The sequence below is a fragment of the Vespa crabro genome, chromosome 7 (genome assembly GCF_910589235.1).
Source record: "Vespa crabro chromosome 7, iyVesCrab1.2, whole genome shotgun sequence".
Lineage (NCBI taxonomy): Eukaryota > Metazoa > Arthropoda > Insecta > Hymenoptera > Vespidae > Vespa > Vespa crabro.
In genome coordinates this window covers 4,710,259-4,731,109 of record NC_060961.1, presented here as the reverse complement: position 1 = coordinate 4,731,109, position 20,851 = coordinate 4,710,259, and the positions used below count along the sequence as shown (strand labels likewise).

Genomic DNA, 20,851 nt, shown 5'->3' with positions numbered 1-20,851 from the left:
TCAGCGATAATCAACTTTATTTTTCTTATATGATTCTTATATTTAGATAATACACTTTACATGTTGTAATTCCTATTATAAAATTGTATATATATATATATATATATATATATATATATATATATATAAAACATATTATTATGATAAATATATCAATGAGTTATTTCTGAATAAAATAAGTGAAGTGACAAAATAAATGAAACAAATTGAATAGAAAAAAATTTGAGAGTCACTATGTACTAGTTCGCGGTTAAATGCCTCGTTGCATTCGATAGCAGTTGATGGCAGTGCCGTATAGTGTCGCATGTGATCGTATATCGCATGAGTGCGTTTCATTTCACCGATATCTTTTTGAAACTATGAGTATTTCCGTGATATGTGAGTGATTCAGTGCCGACGCATCTCGGCCTGGGAAATCATCGTGGGGTGATAGCATGATGGTTGCGCGTGAAAGGACGTACGGGCAGCAAAAGCAACGTGAGTCTAATAAAGACAAGAGAAAAAACATTTTACAAAGAATATATGTATAATAAGCGTTATTATGGCTTACATGAACAACTATATAATTAGTCTTTATTCTAAAAATTTATAAGTTCCGTAATTTTACAGATCTTATAATCTGTAATGCCGTAAAATCTATCGTTTTTACTTACATACTTTTTCTATTAGATACTTATGTTGTTTCCTTTACGAATAGAAAGTTCTATTCAATGAAGCGCGATATGTGGGCTGCGCTGAGTATTGGGTGAATGCATTCCTAAGAATGCATTCACGTCCGCTCTATGTCGCGTTCCTTTTCTGCTTTATGTAATTTTCCTAGAGACACCTGTCTTCTGAAGATGTAGGACGCTCGATGTTCTCTCTTATCAGGAACGTTTGTGTCAACATTTACAGTTTCATTTCTCAAATATCGCGCATTGCTTTTACGAAGTCGTCACTACAAATTTAATTCGACTACATCATTTTTAAATTTGTCCTCGAGAAGTAGGGTGTGTATATGCTAAGATTACAATTATATACGTATATATATATATACGTTGTCGTGATAAACATGATGAATCTGTAATACGATAAGATTCGAGTAATGCATACGACGGAAGATTACTGTAGTGGCTATTGTTGTCTTCGTTGACGCGCTTGACAGGCCTAAGAAGAAAGAAAGATCTGTTCTATTTTTGTATATTCCTTGATCACTCTCGTGTGTTCTTTATTAATTATGCGATAGATATATATATATATATTTATATTTAAGAATTATTTTATAAATTTTATATCACTAAATATATAATGTATCACCTTAGGGTTCTGAGGAGGTATTAAATAGCCTTGTAAAATGGCTACAAAAACAGATGATGCAGCATCCGTTGACAATCCAAATGATGGTAAATAAATAAGTTGTAAATGATTGTTTATTTCATTTTATTAATTAAATTAAATAAAAAAATTTATCATATTTTTTGATTTTTAAAGGAGAAAGTATGGACAAGGAAATATTAACTCTTAGTAGTAATGATGAAAGGAATCTCCGTATCCCACCAACATATATGTATAATACAGGATCTGAACAAAGTACTGGTAGCTTGGATCAAGAACAAGGTGGAATTAATCGTAATCAAGCTACTGAAGATCAACTTGGACCTTTGCCACCAAATTGGGAAAAAGCTTTTACAGATACTGGAGAAGTGTATTTTATAGAGTATGTATATATAGACTACTGACTAATTAAGTTGAGAAATAGAGAAATATATAAAAAATGTATATATTTTTTAATACGTTCCAGCCATAATACAGGAACATCTCATTGGCTGGATCCAAGATTGTCAAAATTTCAAAAAAGATCTTTAGAAGAATGTTTAGATGATGAATTACCATATGGATGGGAAAAAATAGATGATACTCTTTATGGGACATATTTTATTGACCATGTAAATCGTAGGACACAATATGAAAATCCGGTTCTGCAAGCAAAACGAGCACAACAGAATTTAATTGATAGAAAAAGTCCAAATTTTACAAGAAATCCAGACAAATTAAAGGGTCAAAGAATAAGAACTACTTTGATAAAAAGTGCAAGAGGGTTAGGTTTTACTATAGTTGGTGGTGATGATACTGTGGAAGAATTTCTTCAAATAAAAAGTGTTGTACCAAATGGTCCAGCATGGTTAGATGGAAAGCTGCAAACTGGTATAACTTTGTAGTTTACTAATTTTAAACATATTTTACATCTTTTATATTTTAGTAAAATTATGCAGTAAAACAAATTTTATTTTATAGGTGATGTATTGGTATATGTAAATAATACATGTGTCTTGGGATTCACTCACAATGAAATGGTAAATGTATTTAAATCAATTGGGAGTGGTGAAACTGTTACATTAGAAGTATGCAGAGGTTATCCATTACCATTTGATCCGAATGATCCAAATACTGAAGTTGTTACTACGATAGCAGTTAATGCACCAGGTAAATTAAAGATAGGATTAATAATTAATTTAGGAGTTAATAATTATTACATTTTTTATGTTAACAAATTTTTTTTAGATGTTTTAACCGAAGAACCAAGCATGTACATGGATTTGGGACCTCCTTTACAATCAAATTCACGTTTCAATTTTCTAGATTCTACATTTTTGCCAGTACATAACTTGCAGAATGGTGAAAATCTTGCTACAACATCTGTAAATTCTATGCCTGACCTTTGCATTTCAGACAAAATTAATACAATTAAGAGACCAAGTAGTACAGATATTCTTTTATCAGAAAATAGTGAAATTAATGAATGTAAAGATTCTCCTGTGTCTTCCAAATCAGAATTTCTAAGTATTGCTATAGTAAAAGGAGCAATGGGATTTGGTTTTACTATAGCAGATTCTGCGCATGGTCAAAAAGTTAAGAAGATATTGGATCGTCAACGTTGTAAGAATTTGATGGAAGGTGATATATTGGTTAGTATAAACGATATCAATGTAAGAAATATGTGTCACTCAGAGGTTGTCCAAGTATTAAAAGATTGTCCACGCAATGAAGAAGCTCTTGTTCACGTTCAAAGGACCACAATAAAATCTAAAGAAAAGAAGGAAAAAAACACTCAAGATTTTTTCAGAAGTAAGACTCCTACTGCAGATATTTATAGTACTCAATCTAAAACAATAATACCTAGCAGACCAAAAACACCATTAATAGATACAAGAAGTCATCCTAAATCTCCTACAGCAGCAAGTAGACCAAACTGGAATGAAGTACAAAGTGAAAATGAATTGAATCCACTTGATACTCGATATAAATATTCTGAATATAGTCATAGCATGTATTATACTGATCCATATAAAGCAAACATTACGAACTTAACAGACAGCTTTGCTACCATGACAAATTTGGATGATGAATCTGTAAGAAATGTTACAAAACATGATTGGGTAACAAATGATAAACTGAATATAAATAATGACTTATATTCTATTAACATTTCTCATCATGAAAATATATTAAAACAAAATGGAAGTATACATTCCGATTATTATAAAGATTTATACGCTGTTCAATCGCATTCCCAATATAATGAAACAGATTATAATGTTTATTCAATTGGTCAAGAACAAAATGTTGACACTGGTGAAATTTGGGATAAGCGAAAGGAAACTACCAGCTTTGAACATGAACAACCACATTCCAGTTCTATAGCACGGTATATTAACATTTTAATTTTATTTTTTAAACTTTTAAATTTAATTTTTTATATATATATATAATTACATGATTACTTTTGCTTGATTAAAGGTATCCACAATATAGTAATGAATTGGTTTGCCCAATTGTACCTGATATAGAATGGATTGAGACACTTGTGACATTAGTCAGACAAGATACAGGGTTTGGATTTAGAATAGTAGGTGGTACAGAAGAGGGATCTCAGGTTAGTTCTAATAAACATTATAATTTACAAATATTATAAATGTGAAAAGGAAACTGGAGCTAATAGTATGTAATGGTTAGCAGGTTTCTGTTGGTCATATTGTACCTGGTGGTGCAGCAGATCTTGATAACAGACTGAATACGGGCGATTTAATTATGTCTGTTGATGGAGAAAGTGTAATGAATTCTTCACACCATCATGTAGTGCAATTAATGATAGCTGCAGCTCAAAATGGCAGAGTTACTTTGGGAATACGTCGCCGTATTAATACTCAAGAACATTTACAAGATAATCTCCAAGCTTCAAATGATATAATAATACATAGTAGACAAATGAATCTCCAATATCCTTATGATGTGACAGTCACTAGAATGGAAAATGAAGGATTTGGTTTTGTAATTATATCGTCAGTTAATAAAGCTGGCTCTACGATTGGTAGAATAATTGAAGGATCTCCGGCGGAACGATGTGGGCGATTAAATGTTGGAGATCATATATTAGCTGTTAATCACGTTGATATAACAAATGTATGTCATAAAGATATCGTGAATCTAATCAAAGATTCTGGATATTCTGTGACCTTAACAATTGGTTATCCTCTTGATGATTGTTGTAGCAGCACATCTTTATCTCAAAAGGTATTAATTGTTATTATATCATTTTTTATATAATAAATATGTTCATCTATACAGATCTTTTATAATCATGAATTATTTCATATAACTTAGGATGAACCAACAGGAGAAGGAGATGGAGGTCAATATCATGCTGTTGAATTAACGCGTGGAACTCGAGGATTTGGATTTAGTATACGTGGTGGACGCGAATTTCAGAATATGCCACTATTTGTGTTGCAAATTGCTGAAAATGGACCTGCATCTATCGATAATCGATTGAGGGTAAGTATTTGTTTTATGTGAAGTTTATTAATAAGATTATAATTTATTATTTTTTCACAATAATTAGGTTGGTGATCAAATAATCGAAATAAATGGTATCAATACTAAAAATATGACACACACGGAAGCGATTGAAATTATTCGTAATGGTGGTCCTTCTGTTCGCCTGTTAGTACGACGTGGCTGTCAAATGCCATCAGTGGTAGGTGCTCCTCCACATCTCTACGATATGAATATTTGAGATTAACCATTTCAATAATAACATATTAATCATAAATTAACGAAACATCTTTTATGATGATGCTAATGCTAACTTTGCCTTTGTATAACTTCTGATGACTTGGAATCAAGCTTCAGGGTGTAACATTAGGTAATGTGTTAAGTAGATAAGGCGACAGACAATATAAGAAATGAAGAGTAATTCCAAAAAAAAAGAAACATGTCTTCTGACACTGCGTAAATAAAATGTAAACCAGGTATTTGGTTTTACTTTTATAAAGAAAAAAGGAAAAAAGAACCAAAACAGAAAAGATAAACAAAATGTGTCATAATGTATAATGTTTTATAATAATGAATCTGAATGATTGGTATTGTATGCAATTGTCAACGAGAAGGAAAAAAGAATCTTTTGTGTCAACTTATTATCTATGTTTACATTGGATAATATTGTTAGATATTAACATATATGATCAGTGTAAAATTGTTTCACATTTATATGCGCTCTTTATAACGTGTTTTATATATCTACACCAAAATTTTGATCTATTTTATATCCATTTAAGTGGGTAAATTATTATGGGAATTTCAATAATTAATTAACTTATATTGAAAATTTATATATTAGTTATTTTTTAATTACATTCATTATAATTATGAATGTAAACAGGAAGGTATTTTTATTATTCGTATTTGTAAAGTCGTATCAAAATGATAGCTAGTGTGGCTTTTTCTTGCAGCTATTATTTTAGCTTGCAAGGAATCTAATTTTTAGATACTATGACATTTGCTCATCTTAACTAAATTGGTGCTAATTTTATATTTTGATTGTTTAATTTCGTAATTGATCCTAACACGTGTGATAGCTTGAAAGTATTGTGCCTTGCGCGTGTTCCGTATTTAATAACAATTACTAAGTGAATGCTTGGGCCTTCAAAATGATTATAAATTTTTATTAAAATTCATTGTAGAGTAATCTCACACTCGACCAAATAAGTATTCGACCAATTGGTGAGGGCACCCCACAAAGGCATTTATTGAAATTAGACGAGATGGGTGTGCACCCTAAAAAACATCCGAAAGTTCGATTTTCCATTTTATTGAACTGCTGTTCATCTAAAAAGAGATATCTATAGTAAGCATTCTTGGTATAAATGTAATTGATACTTTAAATGTTTATACAATAAGTAAATATTTAATAACAATAACACTGAGAAATTTATAAAAGAAAATTCAGACTTAAAAATCATAGTCGATAATTACTATACATATTTTTACTACAATTGCATACTTTTTGAAAACCTTTAATCACACAGTTAAGATAAAGTGATATATGCTACAGTAAAAATGACAAAAGTTATAAAATGTGGTCTCAAATTTACATTTACCAATATTAGTTTTTGCCAATAGGTAGTATTTTATGTGAAGAATAATTTGAAATTAATGTAAAATATTCTAACTTTGTTCTATAAAAAAATAATTTTCTCATTGACAAATCTTATTTAAGAGAAATTAGACTGTAAAGATAATATTTAAAGTTTCCCTTTGTGGATGTTTTTCTATAAATCTTGTTGTTTTTTAATTAGAATTTATCAAGACACCAACATAAGTGTGGCCTTGATAAAGAACTCTTCAAATGAACATAAAGATCTTTTAGTATTTTCTACTATTATTTAGCTATCTTTACGACCATCTCATGTCTTAATAACATTTAAAAGATGAGTGGGAGTACTATTTCCTTAAGTATTTATTACGACGTATCTGAGGTGTATATGTATGTCCATTAATATTTAAGTGTTCGTACAACCAAAGAAGCAAATGCTCTTATCAATCATTTTCTTTTGACATGCAGTTTAGAGTATTGATATCAATCGTTTATTAATTACATTATTTAAAGAGCTTTAGATTAAAAAATAGAAAGTTTCTGAATGAGAGATGAGATTGATTAAAAACTTTTTTACACCGGTTTCTTCCTATCGTTTTGCGATAATTCAAAGAGTGAATGTTTAAAACTACAAAATATATATTTTTTTACTATCGATTTAGCGAGAGATAAAGAAACTTGTTTGGCCCGAGTTATTGATAAAGTAAGAATAACATATTAGATTGTATTTTTAGATCTCAGCATTGATGTAAGAAACAACATGTATGCATCCAGACACGTATGTGGAAAATCACCATAATTCATTATATGTTCGAATAAGTAATCTCTGCCGCATATCATATAAATGATAAGAAGCAGCAGTCCCTATTGAATGGATCACATTTACTCACTTCATAACCATCGTTTATTTTTTATAATTATATATATATAAATACATATACATATTTGTATATTATGTAGGATATCATATATGTATCTATATATGATATAACTGTAAATATATCTATGCATTTTTAAAGACTAAATGATCATGTTGACTATTGTTGACTTAATATCTAAAATAACAGTATGTTAATTAAAATATGATAAATCTTTTCAATTCTTTACTGAAACAATTTAGCTATCTATTTGTTTACATTAACTCTTGCCAAAATATTGCTTATATATTTTGAAACTTTTATGCCTTTTAGTAATATGATTATAATAAAAATATTTTTTAGCCTTATAGTATACACATATCTCTTTGAGTAAAATGATTATAAGACATTTTAGTCTATACTTGGAATGGGTTTACATTTTATTGTGATGTAAAAATTATATTTCATACATTTCCGTTATAGATTAATAATGAAACTGGCAGTTATTCATTCTGATGCTCGAAATTTATAAGATCTCTCTCTACCATAAGATGATTATATATATGCTTGTCTCATGTATTTATTAAACAAATATACTTTTGTATTCTATGAATGTATTTTAAAAATATCAATAATCGTTATCTATAATGCGCAAAAATGAACACAGAAAATTAATATTGTTACTACGAAAATATTGTGTCATCATTATATTGTTGTTGAAACATATTGATATAATAAATAATACATTAAATATTGTGAAGTAACGTTACCTTACGTTTGCTCTTAGGTCAAATCTTATATCATGACACATTGTCTTTTTAAAATTATGTAATAAAAAGAATAAAATCAAAAAGAAAATAAAATTCATAACAAATAGATGTACATTATCCTGATAATTTATGATACGATGTTTGGGCGTCATAATTTAAAAAATGGCGCTTTCGCTTGATCAGTTCCAACAACGAAGCCTGCGCCTTCGTTTCTAAGAATATGGCGTTTGACATTCAATCATGACGTCAATCATACTGCAATTCCTGAACGCGATATGTTTGCATATCATCATAAAAAAGAATTATCATAAAATCCAATTAAGGCAAATTCATTAAATTTATATCTTTCATTGATAGGAAAACGACGATTGGAAGTATTCATCTTACTCGGTCCTTTTTAAAAAGACTTACTAACTATGCCTCTATTAGCTATCAGATTGGTAACACTGTCGATTGATCGCACGTACTTTTACCCAGAATGTGATATCGCATATATATATACACTTATTCTTGGGCCCCTCTCGGGGAATGTAAACAGAATTTTTTCGCAAATATGAAGTGACACGGCCGATTTATGCGGCTGCGACGTGCGTGGAAATTACAACTCGTGATAACCACGTTCGATGGAGTCTGTGTTTTTAGAAGAAAAATAATAATACATTGAGGTAACGCGTTTACGGTACGTCGAGGAAAGCATTAATACCCAGCGGGTAAAACGGGTTTGCTCATTTCGTTTCTCTTGCTGGTGGTGCGCGTGTATATTTGTGCGCGTGTGTGTGTGTGTGTGTCTTTCAAGAAGTATACATAGTAAAGTGGAGTGTGGCATGAAGGTGGATTATTTAGATTTCATGGAAGTGCAATGAGAGATAGACAGAAATTCGACGGCGTCAAGTCGAGGGTGAGCTACTCTCTCTCGTTCTTACTTCTATGATTTCTTGGACTTTCCCATGATCGTAATGTTTCTTCCTCCCCCCCCCCTCTTCGTTGCTTCACACACCTTCTAGTCCCTATACCTTCACTTCTTCCCTTCCTTATTGATAGTTTTCCTTATTTCTAAGTTCTATTTTCGCAATGCTACATGTTGCGTTTCAAAGATACAATAGTATAATAGATTTTTCTTTTGTTAGTAAGAGACCATTGACGAACGCATATTTTTCGATTGCCATGAGGCTCAATGTTCCTATATGTGTTTGTATGTATCTATGTACATACATGCTCGTACATATGTGCGTACTTAGTGAACGTACGCATTGTTGATCTCACGTTGTGTTCTTTTTCTGTAATGTACAACGTATGTCCCCGTGTTTATAATATTATCGTCATCTTCGACAATCTATTTTTTTAACCAATTAACGTTCGCGCAAGCACGCGTAATATTACGCTACTTATTGCACATATGCACGAGTGTGTAATACATATCTAGATACACAACTAGTTACTAATTCATACATACGTATGAAGATTTGATAAAACATGCATTGTAGGCGTACAAATTGCCTTTAATAAAGATTTATTTGAATTATAAATCAAAATCCTTTGTAATTTTGGAATAATAGACAAGACATGCAAAACTTTCGATTTTCTCTTCATTTCTGTTTTCATAATGTAAAATTTAATGCAAGTGATATTTGAGATTCTTATTCCTTCAATAATATGCAACGTTTATGTTAGCGAATTTCGATCACAGGATGTATGTTTATAGTAATAAATTTTATAATATTGATCAAATTTATTTTTAACTCATGTGTAGAACAATTTGTATCATATTTGAGTCATAATATCTGATATAATATCTGATATAATGATATGAATTTGTTATATATCAAATATAATGATATGAATTTGTTGATATGGAAATTACTGTGTAAGTTCTTTTACAATCAGATAGAATATTTTGATTTTTTGATTTTTTATACTTTTTTAATGATTCCAGTAAATAAAATGAATGAATCGTTGTTTTGTAGATAGATTATGAATCCTTTTTCAATCTGATTTGATTCTTTACTTGATCTCTTATCCTATCATACTGTAGTTGCATTAAAGCTTTCGTGCGGTATACATCTTTCTCGATTCATAAGTTTTATTACTTCATATTATCTAATAATAGTGTGACTTTTTTTTGAAACTTCTTAAACAACTTGTATTATTTATTACAAGTTCATATAAATTTTTATTATTTTTTAAAGTTAATAGTTAAAGAGTTTAATTCATAAGATTATTCTGAGATAATTTATTTATTTTTCAGTGATGGGAGCTCAATATGTCTTCAAATACAGCATGTTTTGGAAGACACCCTCGAGAAATGAATCGAGTTTCGTTATTAAAATCAGAGACTAGATCGAAGCATGATAAATGTTGGTGTACAGGTGCACATAGCATGTCTGAGTCTTATAAAATTTGTGGAGACTACATAGATCCAACAAATCATGGTTGTACAGACAGAAATCATTTATTATATCATAAAGATAAAGCACATTTAAAAAATGAAGCAAATGATTGTCCAATATATAACAAATGTGATGTTAAAATGTGCTCCATTTGTCAGTGTTCATTAGAAAAGGAAGTTACATGTTTTACGTGTAAATGTGAAATAAGGCAAAGTGATTGTTGTGATTTAACGAAGAATTGTTTGTGCACGTGCAGCTATTTTAACTTGTTAAATAGATCTTCTGTAACAAGAGATTATTCTGATTATAGTTTAGGTTTATCAGTTGCACAATCAACAGATATTAAATGGAAGAGCCATACTTGGAGGACAATTTTTATAATTATTATTGGCATGTTATGTACAAATATCTGTAATGCAGATCCCAGTCAGTGCGCAGTTGGTTTAAAAACTCCTGGATGTAAGTTCCATATATTTTGATAATATTTTTTATTATTTTACTTCATATTATATCACATCCAATAGATAAAGTATAACAAAAAATTATATGTATATTTCTAATAGATAGATTATTATTATTAAAAGAATAGTAGAAGTTAAATAACGTAAACATATAATTTATATATGTACACATTAAATTATTAACTATAAATTGTTAATTAAATTATTGATAAAATTACAGGTTGTTAAAAACATTACACCTAAGTTTATACTGTTACTCTGTATCTTCTTAGTCTACTAGAATTATAAATAAAACCTACTTCTTATCTTTTCTTTTGGAATTCCAAAGTTGAGCCAAATGGATATATCTATATTTGATGCAGGGAAAATATAGTTTCATGTTGAGGTTAAAATGCATAATGTTAAATTCAAATAAATATATTAATTATAAACATGATTTTGTTGAGATTATATTTATTACAATTTCTATATTAATAGCAAATTTTTAAATAAAATTTAACGTTTAACATTTAAATATGATTATTGCATATAAAAAAAATATTTTTATTTTCAAAAAAACTATGTTTTTAATGATCATATATAAAAGATATGTTTTTTCAATATTAGCATCATACAATTTAAAGCATCATACAATAAATTATTTTACTTTATTTTATATTTATGAATTTTCTAGGATAAGATTAAATAATTTTATATAATTTTGTTACTTTTTAGGGACTTGGCCACAAGGTGACATTGTTCTTGAATATGGTCAATCTTTGAAAATTCTTTGTATATTAAATAAGACATATATAGACACTGCATTTCCTGGAAAAAATTCTTCTGATCTAGTATTCTTTCGCAATATGAAAGAAATGGAACCAGAATATATTACTTTTATCAATGAAACTACAATATCAATGTATGTAGAAAAACCACCACCTGCAGAAGATATGTATTATTGTAAATTGAGATTATTTAATGATCATGATAAACAAGATGAAGCAGTTTGTTTGAATAAAGTTGTTATTGGTTGTAAGTATTACTTTTATTATTATTATTTTTATTAGTCCAACTATCTTTTCATATACTATAGAATTTGCATGGCAGTTAGAAGTTTTTAAATGAGTTTTTTATTTACTTTAAACTAATACTTTAATATATGAACTTTGCGTTATGGTTTAAAATTTTAATAGGAAATTTATTTAGTTATAAAATAAACTTTATAATTAAAATTTTAATAGGAAATTTATTTAGCATATAAAATAAACTGCAATATGAGTTTCCTACGAAAATGCGTCATTCATATAGGCTTATCAGCCTGGGTCAAAAGATAGATAGAAACAAGACTGAGTATTGAATTCCCCCACTTATTAGCTTCATGAAGTTGACACTTGACATGAGTATATCTTGGAAACTTTGCTTATGCATCCTTTAAGATATCAACAGTATATAAAAAATTAAATGTATCTAAGAATCCAAACATTATTATATACATAAATTTTACTTAGAAATATTTGTTTTAATATTTAACTTATAATAATAAAAATTTTTTACTACAAAAAAAATATAAGATAAGAAATAAAAAAACAATATAGAAATTAAAATCGTTATGTAAAATTCAATTCATTGCTATGTAGCATATCATTATTTACTTTATTAGTAACAATATAATTTCAATCATATAAATAACATTATTTTATTTTTTTTTAAATTTAATAAAATTTTTTTACAGTAATACATTTTATACATTTTATGTTTATATTTATATTTATTATATATTTTAATAAATAAATATTATATATTTTACTTGATAGTTAAACCCCAAGAACCGCAAAACTTCAGTTGTATATCTTACAATTGGGAAAATATGATTTGCTCTTGGGATCCAGTGCAAAATTATGTTACTACAAGATTTACCTTAGTATTTAAGTTACCTGGAAGAGCAGGAGGCCGGAAGTTATATCCTTGTCCGAAACAAAATAAACCAAATACTTGTTTATGGGATGCATCTACAAATCCAATATACAGACAACCATATGAGTATTACACATTTATATTAAATATAGAAAATGTACTGGGAAATATAAGTGTATCATATAAATTTCATCATTTTGCTCATGGTTTGTAGCTATAAATTATTTTTATAGTCATTTTTAATAATGGTTTAAGGTTTCTATCACCTGCTTATTTATATTTTACAGTTATACCAGCAAAACCAGCAAATTTATCAGTAATTAATAAAACATCAGATAGTGCAATCTTGCATTGGAGTGTGCCATTTCCAATGCAAAATTTTCCTCCTGGTTTACATCACAGAATCACCTATCAAAATCAATGGGATCATCAAAAGTCTTGGCAGGTATGTCTGCACTTTATAAATAAATAAAATATTATGTACAATTACTATTATATATTCATTGTAATTGTGGTGTCTTTAGATAATCAATATTACAAATGAAATACACATGCCCAAAAGATATTACAATCTTACTGGATTGAAATATGCTAATACTGGTTATGATGTCCGTGTTTTTATGAAAAGTGCACTAGCAGTAGGAGAGGATAAATGGAGTAAATTCAGTGATATTACGTTTAGAACACCAGCAAGATGTAAGATAATATTTAACTATTAGTTTAGAATGCATATTCTAATTATACATATATATGATATTTTCAGTGCCTGCATTACCACCACGTACTGATATTGGAAGTTTTGAAATAGCAGAGAATAATATTAACAGAGATATATATTTATATTGGCAAGCTATACCTCAATATTTGGAAAATGGTGATAATTTTAAATATCAAATTGATTATGTAGAAGAAAGTGGACGAAAATTAGCTCTTATACCAAATGAGACAACCAGAACATATGCAAAATTCAAAGGGATAAGTTTCAATAGTTATCGCTTTGAAATTGTTGCAGCAAATATAATTGGTATGAGTAAAGAGAGATCTAAAATATTTGTACCAAGCAAATTTGAAAGTAAGAATATAAGAATATATATATATGTATGTATGTATGTATGTATGTATGTATGCATGTGTATGTGTGTGTGTGTATATGTGTGTGTATATACATAATAGAACTCAATACAAAAATATTAATATTGGATTTATTTCAGTTCCACGTGAACCAGTAGCATTTACTAAAATCGCATTCGACGGAGGTTTATATGAATTATCATGGAAACCACCTAGTATGAATACAGAAATTACAAATTACACTATATTTTGGTGTGATAATGAGCGCGATCGACCTTATCAATGCACTGTATGTACGATTTGTTATAAATATGTAACAAAAGAATATTTTATTTAATATTTTAATGACATATATTCTATTATAGGGTTATTTGGATTGGGTCCATGTATCAAAGAATACTACAATTTATAATATGACTGTACCTGATGCAAAAAAGGTGTATCAGTTTGCAATTTCGGCAAATACAAAAAAAGGAAGTAGTGGAATGGTTTGGGCATCATGTACAGTAATTCATAATAAAGTTGTAGGTAAAATGAAATCTGTGTGGATAAATCGTATTGGCTCTGATTTTATCGAAGTTGGATGGAAATTGGATTGTTCCGACCGTATTGGCATTGTAGAAGGATTTAATATTTATTATTGTCCAATAATGTCTCCATTTAATCTCAATTGTAAAGGTTCTAAATTAAATACTACCATTAAAGCAGATCCTCATACAATACATGGCATAGTAAATAACTTAAAACCTTATACTACATATATGTTGGCTGTGGCTGTATTAACAAAAAGTGGAGAAGGTTTACATAGTGATCCTTTATACAATACAACTCTTGAAGCTGCACCAAGTACACCTCCAAAGGATGTTACAATCGTTAACGTTACAAATACAACAATGTTTATAACGTGGAAACCACCTGATGCGATGAATGGTGTACTTCGATATTATGAAGTTTATTATAATGGTCGTGCACAAAAAGTTGAAGAAGCTAATCATATAGAATTAAAGGAGCTTTTAGCGTACAAAAATTATAGCGTTAATGTTGCTGCTTGTACTGTGTCTTGTAGCGTAAAATCTCCAACAATTTATAAAGTTACAGAAATAGGCGTACCCGGAAAAATTCATGTACCAAATGTACGATTTATGAATTCGAGTCAAGTAATTGTCATATGGTCTAAACCACAGAATTCAGCTGGTCATTTAGATTATTATGAAATATTTTCTAGTGATGGTGAAATTCAAAATAGTACAAAGACTGGTGAGTGAGTGATATTTAATATACTTATATAAATAAAACAAAATATCATATTATATAAATTATTGTAATACACATTGCAGACGCCCAGTTGCCAATTCCTGATTGTAAAACTGTAGGTAGAGAAAGACTTTACCAATTTCGTGTAAGAGCTGTTAATATAGCTCCAGATAACACTTATCTAAAAGGACCTTGGTCAGATCCTGGAGAAGGAAACTGCTACAGTGATGGTAATTATACAAATTAATTATTTTTACAGTATCATCTATTGTTCAATGTTCTCCTTTGTGTTACAGGACCATCATTTAAAGTATGGGTAGTTATATGGGTGATTGGTAGTCTGAGTGGTGTAGCTTTCCTTTTTTGTCTTGCATATACGTCTAAGAGGTAAATAGAAATTCTTTTTTGTTGTCTTCCTAACTATTCTGTTTGTAGTTTATCTGTATTCTTTTATGTGATGTAGATTACATTTTTATAACATACTGTATTTTTCGATTTCTTCATTGCAGGATGTGGCTGAAGTGTAAGGCTATGCAAGATGTTGAAGTCAAATTACCACCAGGACTTGCACCAAATATGGTAAGGCATATTCTAAATTTATAATAATATTGATAATTAACTTCTCTTTTTATTATAATAATTCTTATTAATTTACAATGATTTTTTATTATTATAGAAACTGCTTCAAAAAGGGGGAGAGCAACATATACGACAATCTTCTGCTGATTCAAGCGGATGTTCAAGTGGACAAGAGTCTGTTACATCTTCTCTTACATCAGATTCACAAGTTTCTAGTGATAGTGGAACAGAAATAGATCCAATACCAGTCTCACCTAACAAATTGCTTGAAACTTTACCAGCTTGGGAATCATCTAGTCTTCGCCAGAGAAATGTTGGTGTCACTAGACCTGTACTAGTAACAGAAACTGCTCGTTGGGATTCTTATGTAAAGGTGGCAAAATCTGGAGAACCAATAATAGGAGATACATCATCTTTAGCAAGATCAACTCCTAATTTAACTGATAGTACAGGTTACACTACTTCTCAACATACATGGTCATCAACAGGATATATTAGTATGCCTTCATCTGAAGAATTATCAAGTAATCCAAGCTTGGTTCCCAAGGAACCTTTCAATGCTGGCTGTTACAGTATAATTGATGGAATTCCTAAACCTATGAGATCTAAATCAGAAGAAAATGCAGAAATGACTGAAACTGTTGGCATTAAAACAGAGAACAAACTCGTTAATCCATATATAACTTTGGCATCTCTAGAACAGAAAGGAAAAGATAAGAAAGTTACAGATTCATTCCATGACCTTGACGATATAACATTTACAGAACGAAATAAATTAAAATCCGAAACTATAACGCCACTTTCCGTTTCAGATAAAACTTCTAAACCATATGTACAAACAGGTATAATAGATACATTGAAAAAACCATTTAATTTAACCAATACAGATTCTAAGAGAAGTATGGTATCTACTCCTTTTGCTTCAACATCTTTAACAGATTCTTGTAATAAACCGTTCGTTTCTTCTTTTATAAGTCCAACCACGTTAACACAAACTTTGATTGATTCATCATCAAAGCCATATGTTACCGTGTCATCAATACCTGAAATAACAAAAAAGTCAAGTGCTGTAACTAGTTCATTGGATTCCTCACAAAAATCATGTGTTCCACATAGTACCACAGATGGAACATCAAAACCATATGTTCTTGCAACATCTGTTTTTCACATGCTACAACAGCAAAGAGAAAAAACAGAAACTTCCAATTCAGAAATACATGAAGGTGAAAGTGATGATTCTCCAACATCATCTCCTTTATATTGGCAGTCAGGTGGAAATCTGAAACCAAGCATAGGATTGGATACTGATAAAATGGTGCCTGTTACTAATAAAAGCTCTGGATATGTAACCATTGCAGAAAATCCAAAATTAGATCAACAAATACCATCTACAACATCGTCATCTTATACACAACATGATAGATTTGATAAGCCACTGCCACAAACTATTGGTCAGTCATCAGACGAACAATATTGTAAAGTGACAGTTGTGCCAAGTACAATGCAATGAGAAGAAGTAAATTAACTTTTGATGGTTATAGAATTTATACTTTATGTTAATAAGACTTCCTTTATGTGAAGAAGATAAAACATAATGAATCATGTGGTGCAATAAAACGATGTGTCCGTAGGTGCTTAAAGAATGCAGTTGAACATAGTTTATCTATGATTTAAAAAATGTAATCATTTTAATGAGGGCCTTGGACATTATATCCTGTAAAATATAGATGTACATAATGATGTATTGGCATGAGCTTTTTTTTTTACATTATTTTGTGCATCTATTCAAGTGTTCTGCAAACTATAATCAAGGTTGGCACTTAAGGAAGCATCTTTTAAATTTGCATCAAATATGAAGTTGAGGATAATGTTATATCGTGATATTGTAAATGACGCGATATGAGTGATTCATGGATATATTAAATACTAAGTGCCCTCACTTGTGAAAGTATGTACAAAATGTATTACGTTTGTATCATATATTTTGTGATGAAAGGGTCCTTTATAATATTATAGTAATAAGAATAAATTAAGTAAATTATGTGGCATATATCTATCGATAGACAGCTTATTGTTGTCAAAATAATCAAATTGTTATTTAAACATCGATACATTATGATAAGTGTGATTCTCGAGAGATGATTGTTTTGTCTTTACAAATTTCGCAACAAATTCTTCATCATATTATTAATATTAATTAGTATATTTTAAAAGACTATAAATTTTAACAACAAATTTATTTTGATGTTACATGAAATTAACTGGACATAATTAATCACAGATTTATATTATCCTTCTTATGGATAGCAATGTGCATACTAATATTCTTCTTGAAACTATATTTCAACAAATACTGAGGCAAATAATAATATAAAATATGTTTACTTATCCCTCAACAGTGCAATCATATATAGAGATTTTACTTGAGTAAAATTTAACAATTTTTTGTTCATATTATTGTCCATCAAACAAATTAAAACTTGTATTACATGCTATTTGCATATGCAAATTGTTCAATTGTAAATATTATTTTTATTGTTTTTCTATAGTATTTTATTATTATTAATAGCAGTTTGCAAAGTTAACGAAAAAGAAAATAAATAAATATCTTATATAAATTAGAACTAATTCAGAATAAAAAAAAGAATCAATTATACACTGTTAATCATAAAAAGAACATTTAGTAGAGATTTTATAAATTATATAGCAAGTGATAAGAATACTGTTCTAACAAAGTTTTGAATAATGCAATGCCATTAAAACAGTCATAAAAAAACGAGCAAGAATATATGTATGCATAGTTTAAGCTAGTCATTGACAGAGTACGCGAGTTTTTACAACCAGGCCTTTTTTTATGTCATTGTATATATTATTGCATTTTAAGAAAAATTAGAATTCTCTATATACATTTTGCTTTATGCAATATATATAAAATTAACAATTTTGCAGAATTATTATTATATAAATACTTTCAGAATTTATATTATTTTATTAAATATTACTTCCCTTTGCACAAATATTCATTTCTTATATTCATTAATTACTACAAATATTAAATATAACTTTATTCCTAATTGACACGTTATAAAATATAATTAGCACAAAATGAAGCTGAAATAAAAAAGGCCTGGATTTTTTAGAGTTGAGTAATTTTACAAGTTCAAACAGTCTAATATTTTACAAAAGAATTGTTGTGATTGTTAGATATATTTGAACTTGAGAAATATATTGTTTGTACTTGTGAAATACGATCTACTCAATTACATAGATGAATTAACATCTATGTAATTTTGACATAAAACGAGCTTATGTATACTCGTATGTTGTTATTATTAAGACGAACCGCGAATATGCAATGCATTATGTGTATTATGCAAATGCTACTTAGTTTTTAATCATGTTAAGTATATAGTATATGATGCCCGATCTTTAAATAAGAGAATGGGTATTTCTAAATAATTAAAGAATACTAAAATGGGGGTAATCAAAAATTTGAAAATTACAGCATTGGACATAAGCTATAAATGAGAGAAAGCATAAAAAACATATGACACTCGATAATGATTTGTATACTTCTCTAAACATCGAATGGTTTATTATCTTATGATTAATATAAAAATAATGTACAGTATAATTAAACATTGATAAATGATATTTATGTATTACAAATGCAATTAATTAATTTTATATTATAATATTACGTAACGGTTTTATATATAAAATGTGTATACAGAATATTAAAAATGTACCTAGTTCGCGTGATAACTTTACAAAATTTTAATAAGCAACTTGTACGTCCAATTTTCCAATTTATTTCTTTACAAAGATTTATCAATAATCTTTTTAAGGAAAAATAAATCGACAAGAAATGACATAATGAGCTATTTAAATGAAGGTAAATGCATACTATTGCAGTTTATGCTGATATTAAATTAAATAAGTATTTTTTGCTGTATGGGCTTATAGATTAATTTAAGAACGTAATCAAGCTTATCTATTAATAGATTTCACATATCCCCTCTGTACATATAAATATCTATTATTATCTATTTTTGTTACATATTTATAAAGAAGAAAAAAGTACTTTATTGCACAGTAAAAATATACTAGGCTAAATTGACAAAAATTGGAATTAAACAAAATATAGAATTACTGACGTGCTACCCAGTTTTATAAGATATATTTGTGTCAATGTTTATATTTTTATTAATTTGTCTTTAACAAATCAGGCACGTATACAACGCCTATTTTCATGTTTTATTTTTGTATGTAATAATACAATCTCTATAATTTAGTTAAATACTGAATAGTTCTTTAAGATGTTTAATGTTTGTTTACCTTCACTTTCTTATGGGGGCTCAGTATTATGAGTAACAAACTGATTATGTCAAAATTAAGTACTTTTGTGACTTCATTCATAATACTTTATGATTTCTATGTATATGACACATTTTCTAATGTTTATATTACGATAATTAAATCTTTGTGCAATCACTTGTAAAAGAATCAGTTTATGTAAATATTATATATCTTTTATACATCTAAGTAAATTTATATCAACAGAGAATAACAGGATATATAAATAATGTTGAGCTCCCTGTATATAGGAGTCGAAATATAGTGCGTTGGATTGTTGAGTTAATTCGCCAGATATATATATATATATATATGAACTATTTGCCATTTCTTTTATAAAGTATTCTAAATTTTGTGAATTTATCATCTCAAAATTAATGTTATATCTTTTTATATTAAGATAACATGATACTAATTCTAGTGAGGTCTTGTACAGAGTACTGTAAAATATATTTTTACTACTTTTTTGGTTTTATTATTTATTTCTTATTACATAGATTGTGGTTACGTTTAGTTTAACTTACTACGAAATAACAATTATGCCATTGTCTGTATGCCATGCCGTAAAAACTTGCCATTTTATGTTCTTTTAGTGTGTATATTCCAAAGTTATTTTATTTTCAATACTCGTACAGGAATCGTTTTAAATATTTACAAGAAATCTTGTAACTTATCTTTGAAGAATGCTGTCAATATGTGCTTCGAAAACAGTTACTTTATAATGATTATGCTGAAATATATTAACTATTATATTTGAACATTACGTTTTTGTTTTTGACTACATATTGATTACCTAATAAAGTAACAA

At 28.6% G+C, this 20,851-nt stretch overlaps 2 protein-coding genes across 6 annotated transcripts; both read left to right on the top strand.

The window, feature by feature from the left end:
- The first annotated feature begins 171 nt into the window (after positions 1 to 171).
- LOC124425765 (membrane-associated guanylate kinase, WW and PDZ domain-containing protein 1-like) lies at positions 172 to 8,145 on the top strand. 4 transcript variants are annotated; one of them, XM_046966597.1, is made up of 12 exons: positions 172 to 477; positions 1,302 to 1,382; positions 1,471 to 1,696; positions 1,781 to 2,184; positions 2,275 to 2,463; positions 2,542 to 3,105; positions 3,184 to 3,685; positions 3,778 to 3,913; positions 3,994 to 4,551; positions 4,642 to 4,812; positions 4,880 to 5,014; positions 6,000 to 8,145. In XM_046966597.1, exons 2-12 carry the CDS (start codon positions 1,334 to 1,336, stop codon positions 6,162 to 6,164), a joined length of 3,099 nt encoding a protein of 1,032 aa, XP_046822553.1. In that variant the 5' UTR covers positions 172 to 477; positions 1,302 to 1,333; the 3' UTR covers positions 6,165 to 8,145. The 4 variants fall into 4 exon arrangements, with proteins under 4 accessions (XP_046822553.1, XP_046822550.1, XP_046822552.1 ...); XM_046966594.1 differs by having other exon boundaries at positions 2,542 to 3,685; XM_046966596.1 differs by having other exon boundaries at positions 173 to 477; positions 2,542 to 3,685; positions 3,997 to 4,551.
- Positions 8,146 to 8,244: 99 nt separating this feature from the next.
- Positions 8,245 to 20,801, top strand: LOC124425764. 2 transcript variants are annotated; one of them, XM_046966591.1, is made up of 13 exons: positions 8,245 to 8,937; positions 10,285 to 10,885; positions 11,602 to 11,901; positions 12,684 to 12,989; positions 13,071 to 13,228; positions 13,308 to 13,479; positions 13,547 to 13,855; positions 13,995 to 14,143; positions 14,220 to 15,111; positions 15,192 to 15,338; positions 15,405 to 15,495; positions 15,618 to 15,687; positions 15,785 to 20,801. In XM_046966591.1, the coding sequence occupies exons 2-13, from the start codon at positions 10,300 to 10,302 to the stop codon at positions 17,195 to 17,197; spliced, it is 4,593 nt and encodes a 1,530-aa protein (XP_046822547.1). In that variant the 5' UTR covers positions 8,245 to 8,937; positions 10,285 to 10,299; the 3' UTR covers positions 17,198 to 20,801. The 2 variants fall into 2 exon arrangements, with proteins under 2 accessions (XP_046822547.1, XP_046822548.1); XM_046966592.1 differs by lacking the exon at positions 8,245 to 8,937 and adding an exon at positions 9,880 to 9,903.
- Positions 20,802 to 20,851: the final 50 nt, after the last annotated feature.

Coding starts and splice junctions, on each gene's coding strand:
- LOC124425765 (XM_046966594.1), top strand. CDS start 1,334: ATGGCTACAAAAACAGATGATGCAGCATCCGTTGACAATCCAAATGAT. Junction 1,697..1,780: donor GGAGAAGTGTATTTTATAGA/GTATGTATATAT, acceptor AATACGTTCCAG/CCATAATACAGGAACATCTC. Junction 2,185..2,274: donor AGATGGAAAGCTGCAAACTG/GTATAACTTTGT, acceptor TTTATTTTATAG/GTGATGTATTGGTATATGTA.
- LOC124425764 (XM_046966591.1), top strand. CDS start 10,300: ATGTCTTCAAATACAGCATGTTTTGGAAGACACCCTCGAGAAATGAAT. Junction 10,886..11,601: donor TGGTTTAAAAACTCCTGGAT/GTAAGTTCCATA, acceptor GTTACTTTTTAG/GGACTTGGCCACAAGGTGAC. Junction 15,496..15,617: donor CTTGCATATACGTCTAAGAG/GTAAATAGAAAT, acceptor TCTTCATTGCAG/GATGTGGCTGAAGTGTAAGG.